At 45.1% G+C, this 12273-nt stretch overlaps 1 protein-coding gene across 1 annotated transcript in view; it reads right to left on the minus strand.

The window, feature by feature from the left end:
- ME1 (malic enzyme 1) overlaps positions 1-11876 on the minus strand; it is a 1446246-nt gene extending 1434370 nt beyond the window's left edge. The window contains exon 1 of the mRNA XM_078648140.1: positions 11401-11876. Within this exon, the coding sequence (XP_078504266.1) occupies positions 11401-11541 (141 nt within the window). The 5' untranslated portion in view covers positions 11542-11876. The remainder of the gene's footprint in view (positions 1-11400) is intronic.
- Between the last annotated feature and the right edge of the window lie 397 nt (positions 11877-12273).

Genomic DNA, 12273 nt, shown 5'->3' on the forward strand with positions numbered 1-12273 from the left:
CTTGCTCATGGCAACTGATGAAGGGCAGGAGGAAGAGAGTGATCCTCTCCCTGATCTCCTCTCCCAGGACCCTGTTGATGGGTCAGTTGATGGAGTAGCCTTGGTAGGCAGCTTCATTGACCAGCAGCAAGCTGATTGTAGGCAGGCCCTCAATCAATGTCCACACTTGTTCTCTCTGACTCCAAGTCAAACCACCTAGTGTACCCAGGTGACAGTCTGCCTGTAAAGATTAAAATCTACAGACAGCCTGACCATATCAGAGACTGCATCAGGACTGAGGTAAAAAAGATGCTGGAGTTGGGGGTCATTAAACCTTTGGATACCCCTTGGGTTAGTGCAGTAGCCATTGTGCCAAAACCTCACTCCCAATATGGTAAGAGAGAGATGAGGTGTTGTGTAGACTAGAGTATTTACAACAAGGGGTGGTGATGGACAGAGTCTCTGAATTAAGCAGAGTACTCTCACCCAGTCAAGAGATCAGGGCTAGATCCAACACCGTTTTTTAGCTCATTGCACCATCCCAGTTTCAGAACCTGGCTGTATGCAAATTAGTCTGTCCCTGGCCCAGTGCATCATGGGAACAGGGCAGACCAGACTACAAAAGCCAATTCTTATACTGGGAAGGAAACAAGCTTCCGGGGACCGGTTTCTGCCATTTCAGGCGTCTTCGGCCCGGCTTGCTTGAATCCTGATGGTGCAATGAGCAAGGGACTCACATCTGAGTATACCCTTCCACGCTTAGGGTGGACAAAATTATTTACAACAAGGGGTGGTGATGGACAGAGTCTCGGAATTAAGCAGAGTACTCTCACCCAGTCAAGAGATCAGGGCTAGATCCAACACCGTTTTTTAGCTCATTGCACCATCCCAGTTTCAGAACCTGGCTGTATGCAAATTAGTCTGTCCCTGGCCCAGTGCATCATGGGAACAGGGCAGACCAGACTACAAAAGCCAATTCTTATACTGGGAAGGAAACAAGCTTCCGGGGACCGGTTTCTGCCATTTCAGGCGTCTTCGGCCCGGCTTGCTTGAATCCTGATGGTGCAATGAGCAAGGGACTCACATCTGAGTATACCCTTCCACGCTTAGGGTGGACAAAATTATTTACAACAAGGGGTGGTGATGGACAGAGTCTCTGAATTAAGCAGAGTACTCTCACCCAGTCAAGAGATCAGGGCTAGATCCAACACCGTTTTTTAGCTCATTGCACCATCCCAGTTTCAGAACCTGGCTGTATGCAAATTAGTCTGTCCCTGGCCCAGTGCATCATGGGAACAGGGCAGACCAGACTACAAAAGCCAATTCTTATACTGGGAAGGAAACAAGCTTCCGGGGACAGGTTTCTGCCATTTCAGGCGTCTTCGGCCCGGCTTGCTTGAATCCTGATGGTGCAATGAGCAAGGGACTCACATCTGAGTATACCCTTCCACGCTTAGGGTGGACAAAATTATTTACAACAAGGGGTGGTGATGGACAGAGTCTCTGAATTAAGCAGAGTACTCTCACCCAGTCAAGAGATCAGGGCTAGATCCAACACCGTTTTTTAGCTCATTGCACCATCCCAGTTTCAGAACCTGGCTGTATGCAAATTAGTCTGTCCCTGGCCCAGTGCATCATGGAAACAGGGCAGACCAGACTACAAAAGCCAATTCTTATACTGGGAAGGAAACAAGCTTCCGGGGACCGGTTTCTGCCATTTCAGGCGTCTTCGGCCCGGCTTGCTTGAATCCTGATGGTGCAATGAGCAAGGGACTCACATCTGAGTATACCCTTCCACGCTTAGGGTGGACAAAATTATTTACAACAAGGGGTGGTGATGGACAGAGTCTCTGAATTAAGCAGAGTACTCTCACCCAGTCAAGAGATCAGGGCTAGATCCAACACCGTTTTTTAGCTCATTGCACCATCCCAGTTTCAGAACCTGGCTGTATGCAAATTAGTCTGTCCCTGGCCCAGTGCATCATGGGAACAGGGCAGACCAGACTACAAAAGCCAATTCTTATACTGGGAAGGAAACAAGCTTCCGGGGACCGGTTTCTGCCATTTCAGGCGTCTTCGGCCCGGCTTGCTTGAATCCTGATGGTGCAATGAGCAAGGGACTCACATCTGAGTATACCCTTCCACGCTTAGGGTGGACAAAATTATTTACAACAAGGGGTGGTGATGGACAGAGTCTCTGAATTAAGCAGAGTACTCTCACCCAGTCAAGAGATCAGGGCTAGATCCAACACCGTTTTTTAGCTCATTGCACCATCCCAGTTTCAGAACCTGGCTGTATGCAAATTAGTCTGTCCCTGGCCCAGTGCATCATGGGAACAGGGCAGACCAGACTACAAAAGCCAATTCTTATACTGGGAAGGAAACAAGCTTCCGGGGACCGGTTTCTGCCATTTCAGGCGTCTTCGGCCCGGCTTGCTTGAATCCTGATGGTGCAATGAGCAAGGGACTCACATCTGAGTATACCCTTCCACGCTTAGGGTGGACAAAATTATTTACAACAAGGGGTGGTGATGGACAGAGTCTCTGAATTAAGCAGAGTACTCTCACCCAGTCAAGAGATCAGGGCTAGATCCAACACCGTTTTTTAGCTCATTGCACCATCCCAGTTTCAGAACCTGGCTGTATGCAAATTAGTCTGTCCCTGGCCCAGTGCATCATGGGAACAGGGCAGACCAGACTACAAAAGCCAATTCTTATACTGGGAAGGAAACAAGCTTCCGGGGACCGGTTTCTGCCATTTCAGGCGTCTTCGGCCCGGCTTGCTTGAATCCTGATGGTGCAATGAGCAAGGGACTCACATCTGAGTATACCCTTCCACGCTTAGGGTGGACAAAATTATTTACAACAAGGGGTGGTGATGGACAGAGTCTCTGAATTAAGCAGAGTACTCTCACCCAGTCAAGAGATCAGGGCTAGATCCAACACCGTTTTTTAGCTCATTGCACCATCCCAGTTTCAGAACCTGGCTGTATGCAAATTAGTCTGTCCCTGGCCCAGTGCATCATGGGAACAGGGCAGACCAGACTACAAAAGCCAATTCTTATACTGGGAAGGAAACAAGCTTCCGGGGACCGGTTTCTGCCATTTCAGGCGTCTTCGGCCCGGCTTGCTTGAATCCTGATGGTGCAATGAGCAAGGGACTCACATCTGAGTATACCCTTCCACGCTTAGGGTGGACAAAATTATTTACAACAAGGGGTGGTGATGGACAGAGTCTCTGAATTAAGCAGAGTACTCTCACCCAGTCAAGAGATCAGGGCTAGATCCAACACCGTTTTTTAGCTCATTGCACCATCCCAGTTTCAGAACCTGGCTGTATGCAAATTAGTCTGTCCCTGGCCCAGTGCATCATGGGAACAGGGCAGACCAGACTACAAAAGCCAATTCTTATACTGGGAAGGAAACAAGCTTCCGGGGACCGGTTTCTGCCATTTCAGGCGTCTTCGGCCCGGCTTGCTTGAATCCTGATGGTGCAATGAGCAAGGGACTCACATCTGAGTATACCCTTCCACGCTTAGGGTGGACAAAATTATTTACAACAAGGGGTGGTGATGGACAGAGTCTCTGAATTAAGCAGAGTACTCTCACCCAGTCAAGAGATCAGGGCTAGATCCAACACCGTTTTTTAGCTCATTGCACCATCCCAGTTTCAGAACCTGGCTGTATGCAAATTAGTCTGTCCCTGGCCCAGTGCATCATGGGAACAGGGCAGACCAGACTACAAAAGCCAATTCTTATACTGGGAAGGAAACAAGCTTCCGGGGACCGGTTTCTGCCATTTCAGGCGTCTTCGGCCCGGCTTGCTTGAATCCTGATGGTGCAATGAGCAAGGGACTCACATCTGAGTATACCCTTCCACGCTTAGGGTGGACAAAATTATTTACAACAAGGGGTGGTGATGGTTGTGTAGACTAGAGACCTCAATGCAGTCACTAGGACTGATGCCCATCCAATTTTTGTGCATATGAGCTAACTCAGCCTCAGCCAAGTATCTTAGTACATTTGCCCTGACTGCTGGCAAATTAGACTCTCTGTGGATGCCAAGCCAAAACACTATTTTCAACCCTGAGTGTGCATTATCAATTTACTGTAATACCTTTTGGCTTGAAGAATGCACCTGCCACATTTCATAGGTTTGTGAACAAAGTTTTCACAGGTCTGGAAGCTTATAGTGCAGCATATCTAGATGATACTGCTGTCTTTATTTCCACCTGGGAGGATAACCTGGACCACCTCAGGAATGTTCTGGAGGCCCTGCACAAAGCAGGCCTCATTATTAAGGCCATAAAGTGCCAGATAGGGCAGAACAAGGTTGTATACTTGGGCCACCTTGTAGGTGGAGGCCAGATTCAGCCATTAGAGAGCAAAATGCAGACCATAATGGACTCAGGTAAGAGCTTTCTTGGGCCTAACTGGGTACTACAGGAGGTTTGTTAAGGGATGTGGGTCCACAATGACTCCCCTTAATGAGCTCACCTCCAAGAGTATGCTTAAAATGTTTCTGTGGACAGTTAGCTGGCAAAAGGCATTTGATGACCTGAAGCAGGCCATGTGCACTGCTCCCATCCCGCAAAGTCACAACTACTTCAAAACCTTCATTGTCAATACAGATGCGTCTGAGATAGGGATAGGAGCTGTTTTGTCACAACTTAATGCAGAAGGCCAGGAAAAACCAGTAGCTTTTATAAGCAGGATATTGATCCCCAGGAAGAAGCGTTGGTCAGCTATTGAGATGGAGGTCTTTGCTGTGGTCTGGGCCTTGAAGAAGTTGAGGCTATACCTGTTTGGTACTCACTTCATTGTTCAGACAGACCATTACCCCTCTAATGGCTAAAACAAATAAAGGGTGAAAATCCCAAACTTTTGAGGTGGTCTATTTCCCTAAAGGGGATGGACTTTTCTGTGGAACATAGACCTGGGAGCAACCGTTCCAATGCAGATGAACTCTCCAGATATTTCCACTTAGAAAATGAAGACTCAACTTGGCAATGTTAGTATCATCACCTTTTGTTTGGTTGGGGGGTGCAGGAAAGTAGGATCTGCTTTCATTGTTACCACCACTTTTTGCTGGTGTCAGTATGTTTTGGTGACTATTCTGGCTAGGTTCCGGCTAATCAGGACCCCAGTCACTGTGCTATCTCCCTAAATTTTTCATGGTAAGTATTTTAGCACCTCCCCAGTCGGCAACTGGTGCGCCCTTGTAAATCCCTAGTATATGGTACTAAGGTACCCAGGGCATAGGTACACCAGGGGTCTCCCATGGCCTGCAACATGTATTGTGCCACCCATGAGAGACCACTCAAACTGTGACTACAGGCCTGCTATTGCAGCCTGTGTAAGCTGTTGCTAGCACCACTTACAACAGATATGTTTCCTTATAACTGAGGTCACTGCACTTAAAACCTTACAAGTTGCTCCTAAGGCAGATCTTTCAGTCCTGAAGGCAGGGTGCTAGGTCATATGTGTGAGGGTGCCCTGCATGAGAAGGACACCCCCTACAAACCCCGGAGTCAATTTTCCAGGCTGTGTAAGTGCAGTCAGCTATTTTGATACATATAGTGGCCATACGTCATTACACGATGGCTAACTACTTATTGCTGTGCCGAACCAAGGCATGTTTAGTATCAAACATGTTGGAATCATTCCCCAAAACAGTTACTGGTGTTGGTGGTATGATTCCATGTACAAATACACGAAAGGTATCAAGGGTCTTTTATATATTAAGGGCTCAGTGCCAAATTATGGTACTCACGCTCTAGGATTCCAAATGGCCATCAGAACACAAAGCACAAAACACACAGGCGAGACAAATAAGTAATCTGCAGATAGTGATCTACAGAAGGAAAGAAAGAAACCCATCAGCCCACCAGTTGGCAGAACTTCATCATCTGGGTTTTCAGAAAAATCACAGTATCCGCTTGATTCAACCTCAGTATATTCATTGAGGTTTACTAGAACCGGATTGTGAAAAAGAAAGTTGTAAACCAGACAATGAGTGTTTTAAAGGGCTGAAAAGGGGAAGTTGCAGTGCTCAAAAGTGTGTAAACAAAATTTTATGTGAATTAAAAATGCCTGTTTTGATGTCTAGAATTTTTTTTTATTGAATGCGACCATCAAGACGGCATAATTAAAAAGCAGAGTGGCTATAGTATGACAATATTACTATGCATCAAAGATAATAATTGGTCGACATGTTTCAGCCCATCCGGGCTTTCATCAGGACCTATGATATGCACTACTGCAACACTTACCACAACTTGTGATAAAAAATGTAACGTGGAGACCTACCAGTAGTGTGGTCTATTGTTCCAAAGCCTTTCCTGTGTGACAGAAACACAAAGAATATACACAAGCCAAAACAATTATCAAAATAATTTTTGACAGTTTCATTTGATGAATTATTCTTAAAGTGTTAACATACAATTAGTTCCGCTTGGAAAAAGTTTATTTCACTCACCCAACATTGTAGGGAGGACTGGCCTCACCTCACCTGGCGCTCGCTCAGGATAAAGGAGGCCACGCACTGAGTGGAAAAAAGTATAGAAGTGTCTACACCAGTTTGTAACCAGGAAAAATGTGTGTCCATTGAGTACATCTATATAACATAGCGCAAACAGGTAGGCAGAGACCCAGGTCTATGGCAGCACATGAGCTAAGACTATCCAATATTTACATGTTGATTCATATGGATTCCAGTAAAAATCCCAAGAATGGATTCGGGACATATTGTAAATTGCAGTCCCCAAGATCTTGCTCAGGGATTTGTTAAACAAAAAATCAGCTGATAGACCGAGGCAACGACGGAGAGGTGAGTGGGAGCTGCGTGCCGTTACTCTAATGGCCTATATGCCTAGCTTTGTGCTTCTAGCAAATCCACTTTTGACAGGAATTAGGTCATTTGTAATTGAAGGCTCTTCTTCAAATAATAATTTTGTTTAACAAATCCCTGAGCTCATGTGCTGCCATAGACCTGGGTCTCTGCCTACCTGTTTGCGCTATGTTATATAGATGTACTCAATGGACACACATTTTTCCTGGTTACAAACTGGTGTAGACACTTCTATACTTTTTTCCACTCAGTGCGTGGCCTCCTTTTTCCTGAGCGGCGCCAGGTGAGGTGAGGCCAGTCCTCCCTACAATGTTGGGTGAGTGAAATAAACTGTTTCCAAGCGGAACTAATTGTATGTTAACACTTTAAGAATAACTCATCAAATGAAACTGTCAAAAATTATTTTGATAATTGTTTTGGCTTGTGTATATTCTTTGTGTTTCTGTCACACAGGAAAGGCTTTGGAACAATAGACCACACTACTGGTAGGTCTCCACGTTACATTTTTTATCACAAGTTGTGGTAAGTGTTGCAGTAGTGCATATCATAGGTCCTGATGAAAGCCCGGATGGGCTGAAACATGTCGACCAACTATTATCTTTGATGCATAGTAATATTGTCATACTATAGCCACTCTGCTTTTTAATTATGCCGTCTTGATGGTCGCATTCAATAAAAAAAATTCTAGACATCAAAACAGGCATTTTTAATTCACATAAAATTTTGTTTACACACTTTTGAGCACTGCAACTTCCCCTTTTCAGCTCTTTAAAACACTCATTGTCTGGTTTACAACTTTCTTTTTCACAATCCGGTTCTAGTAAACCTCAATGAATATACTGAGGTTGAATCAAGCGGATACTGTGATTTTTCTGAAAACCCAGATGATGAAGTTCTGCCAACTGGTGGGCTGATGGGTTTCTTTCTTTCCTTCTGTAGATCACTATCTGCAGATTACTTATTTGTCTCTCCTGTGTGTTTTGTACTTTGTGTTTCTGATGACCATTTGGCATCCTAGAGCGTGAGTACCATAATTTGGCACTGAGCCCTTAATATATAAAAGACCCTTGATACCTTTCGTGTATTTGTATATTGTTTAGTTGGGGGACAAGGTACAAGCAGGTCTATAAATACTAACCATTCCCCTAGGACCCTCATTTCCACTTGTAGTTTTTGTTGGTATGATCCATGCACTGGGGGGGGGCCCTCCGGGAAGCCCCCAGTACTCCTGGTCCCAGGGTCTGCCAGCAAGCTAGCGCTGCTGCAGACCCCAGACACAATTCTGCCCTCCTGCTGCTGAGCTGAGCTAGAGCAGGGGAAGTAGAACAATAGGTTTCCTGTCACAGGGATTTGTGACCACCTCCCAGACAGGACTTAGTGTATTGGGCAGGCGTGGGGGCGCCTGCCATTGTCACCAGACTCTCGACGTGGGAAAGCTTGTGAACGCCTCCTGGTCTTCCTTAGTATCGCCTGGTCCTCACAGCTGCAACAACAAGTTCACCGTCATCACTCCTGGATCTTCCGTCATCGGTGGTCATTGCTCTTCCCTGCCTACTAGTCACCTCTCAGTGGCATGGACTCTGTCCCCTCTGCTTGCAGGTCCTACTCTTCAAGAATCTATCCTTGAATTCCACCGGTCTCTTGCACAATCTTCTCCAGCTGCATCTTTTTTGTAGTTCTCCATTGTGGTCTACAGTGGTTTCCGACATCACTTTGCACCTATGCACCCGGCTTCCCTGGTGTAGGTTTCCTGGTTCCTAGGATATCCACGGGTGGGGTGACTTTCCTAACTTTTGTCTTCCACAGGGTTTCTTCAGGGTCCACTGGTAAGGGACCTTCTTCAAAACTGCAACCACAACTTTCCTGTTGACTTCTATTGAATACACAGCTGTGTTTCCACTCTGCACACAACCTTCGTGGGATTCCAGGGTACTTACCTGGGGTAGTTTCTTGTGTCCTCAGCATGTCTGAGTCTCCTGGTTCAAATCCCGACTTTGGTTGCAGTTTATATTCCACTTTCTCAGTATATATGTGTTGGTTTCCCCCTGGAGACCACTATGTATTGTGATTACTTACCTGATTACAATTGAAGTATTGTGTGTATATGTGTTAATATCTCCATATAGGAGACATACCAATGTGTTAGGGAGGGGAGGGTTCTATTATAAAAAGACATATGTTTATAATTACAGTGTGTGGTTCTTTTTCATTTAATCTAGACTATATGATTAGATCAGGTAAAACAAGCTGTATAGCACTCCTTCTGGACTAAGCCTGAAGACGGCTCTCCACAGCTACCACTTAGAGATCTTTCTATGGTTATCTAAGACAACTAAAATCACAATAAGTGTTGTTTGGATGAATGCAAGGTGCTTCACTTAAATATGTGTGCACCATATACTAAGCCAGCCTCCTACACTCTTTCAAACAGGCATTAACATGGGATTTTTTTCTCATTCCTCCAAAGGTCTCATGCATTTCATGTGTGCTGAAGTGACCAGCACACATCCAGTGTTTGTGATATTTCTGAAATTTGGCTAGTCATAGATATCTATAATAAAAGAGTATGCCTCCAATAGAAGTCCTGTACGAGACAGCACACACTCCCCTCTGCACCATAGTGCGAGGCTGTGCGTCACATAAGGCAGCATTATTAGAACACCAACATAGATGATGACAACAAGCAGGAGGCCAATCCTACTAGATAATGTATGTGCACATATCTGGTTGCTGCAGTGGGTTGCGTGACAAATTAGTGAACTTGGGCCGACTTTGTCTTTGTAAAAAGGTGCGAAATTTCAAGCTTGCCTCACCCTGTAATTTGCTGGAAAGTGAGCTCTCAATTAGAACAACTTTGAGAGCTGATTATAATCCTCCAATTTATTTACAAAATGGTATAGATAGTTTCAGTGACCATCCAGGTCAGAGCTCCTTCCCTAATGCAAACTCCATTCAGCCGGTTACAACTGGCATGTGCTGGATCTAACTGCAGCAAGCTAGAACATGTAGTCCAATGTTCTAGCTTGAACATTAGACTACATAAGACTTGCAATAAAAAAAACAGGAATTCTGTAAATCACATAAAAACACCAAATGAAAACTATAAACATCAAAAGGCACTAATAAATTATTTCAAAATGCAACTAGAATGAGCTTAAGTTTTCCCTTGCAGTTTAAATTTCCAAAACTCGAAATCACAGCTAGAACGAGTGCAAAGCGTATTTAACCAGTTAGCTTCATCAATCAGAATATATCTAACCTTTTCATCGTTTTAACAATTAATCTAAAGTATACACTGTATGGGTTTTTCCTTTAGATAAGCGGGAATTTCCTTTTATCAAATGTCTCATGCATACAATATAATTTCGACCAGGCAGCAGATGCATGCAGCGTCCTCAAAATCATACCTCTCGTAATTTCATTGGATAGGTGCCTCCCTGTTTTTTGTGGACGATTGCTATTCTATGCGGTATGCCTATTAGTCTGCATAACATACTTTACTTTAACATACTTTACTATTCATGTTTAAACATGTGGGGCTCCTCGTTTTTGCAGATAATTCATCCTGTCAAAGCGATCCTGTGATGCGCGGCCCAAAATGGTAAACAACAATTTCTAGTCCAAAGCATATTAATGTTGTACTGTTTTGGTTTAGATAGGGTTAAAACGCCAAAATACTTTAGAATGCAACTTCTAACTCCAGGCAGCTACTTTCAGGTGTTGGAAGGGGAAAACACGATGTATATGGACTGCTGACAGGGAACGCTTCCTGTTATGTACATAACTGTGCGCGTGCTGACATTATCCGGAGGTCAGTGATCCTCGTGCCGCAGCTCCTGACAATGCATGTTTTATGCCTAAACGGCGGTTTTAAAAGAGAACTCAAATCGTGTTTTCAACACTGGATGAAGTCTCGTGCGTTCTACATAGAACAGAACATTAACTGCTAGAAGCCGATCAGAAGCGCGACTATTGCTGTCACGCATTATCCTCATTAAAAAAATCCTTTGCGCCCCACCTCGCCCTAGATGCGTTCATTTTAAAAACAAGTTACAAGCCCATTGCGTAGCCGGTACGTCACTTTAAAAATGGGAAAAAGTGACGTACCGGCGGCGCAATGGGCGTGTATATAAGCCCCTAAGCCCCAAAGTGACGAGAAAACTGTTACACATCTTCAACAGTGGCGGTAGTTCTATCCCCACTCTCAGCCCCCCCATCTCATGTAGGTGTTCGTTGGAAGCGCAGCTGCCGTTGCCACTCTGAAACAACTCGCGAGCCAGGCAATAACAACACTTCCTACACACCGGTGTATGTCAGTGTATCCGGCATCACTGGGACGCGTGTAGCAGCAGGTCTCCCGGGGACAGGACTGCGCTTGTCGTGTGTGCGAGCGTTTGCGTTGTTGTGTAACCGGAGCTGCTCTGTAGTGACTGCGTCACGCGGAAAACAGATCTGATCTGAGGCGCGCTCACGAGGGCAGCAGTTGACAGGCAGCGTGCTTTTAAACTCCCACTACTTCCCCAGCTGTCTTTTCTCCTCCGCCCTGCTCCCAGCCCTCCTTGCCGCTGTACCTTGTTGAGGTGGGGGTTGCGGGTGATATCATAGCCCCTCTTGTTGGTGTAACGGAAGGTTGTGCTATCGGCTCCCTGCTGCTTCTTGTCGCCGGAACTCTTCTGGGGGGTCTCCTCGGGTCTCTTTGGCGCTGACGCCATTGCGCTTTCTCACTTTATAAAGTATCGACAGGGTAAAATAAACTTTCACTGAACTAATGATGTTGCAGGGTGCGGGTGGCCCCTGTGCGGGAGATGGGACAGTCTGCGGTGCTGCTCCGGGCTGCGACGGGTGTATCCAGTGTCACAGCATACGCTGAGTCATGGGCAGGACCGGTTCTTCGGCTCATCAGCAAGTTTTATCACCGCACCAGGCAGGCCAAGGGCAGATGCAAATTGCCCCACTTGCAATAAAATACAAGCCTATTGAACTTGCATAAGGCATGCTTTCATCACCAATAACCGATAAGGACCCTTTCTTGTCAGGAGAGTGTGATTAAAGTACACTTTAGCTGAAACTGATATGAAGGCAAGCAAGAAACCAAACCCTTTATCTGTAATAAAATCTTCTGTAATACAAACATCAACTGGGCTCACAGCCATAACAAACCACATCGTTGGAAGTAAAACAATCGGCATTGCTGCAACCCATGATTAACTTTTCTATTGAATTGCTTCATCAGCATTTTTCCATATCAGTGCTTTTATGGTTACGTGGGTATGAAGACATTATTACCTTTCCATTGAACAAAATCAGAGGAAAACTGCATAATATGTCTATTCACAGTCAATCAATCAATCAATCAATAAAGACTTTATTTCGGTTTTTTGCACAAACCATAAAAGTACATATACATTGATAAACAATTTAAAAACACATTAATTGTGAACACA

Source organism: Lissotriton helveticus, chromosome 6, assembly GCF_964261635.1.
Source record: "Lissotriton helveticus chromosome 6, aLisHel1.1, whole genome shotgun sequence".
Classification (NCBI taxonomy): Eukaryota; Metazoa; Chordata; class Amphibia; order Caudata; family Salamandridae; genus Lissotriton; species Lissotriton helveticus.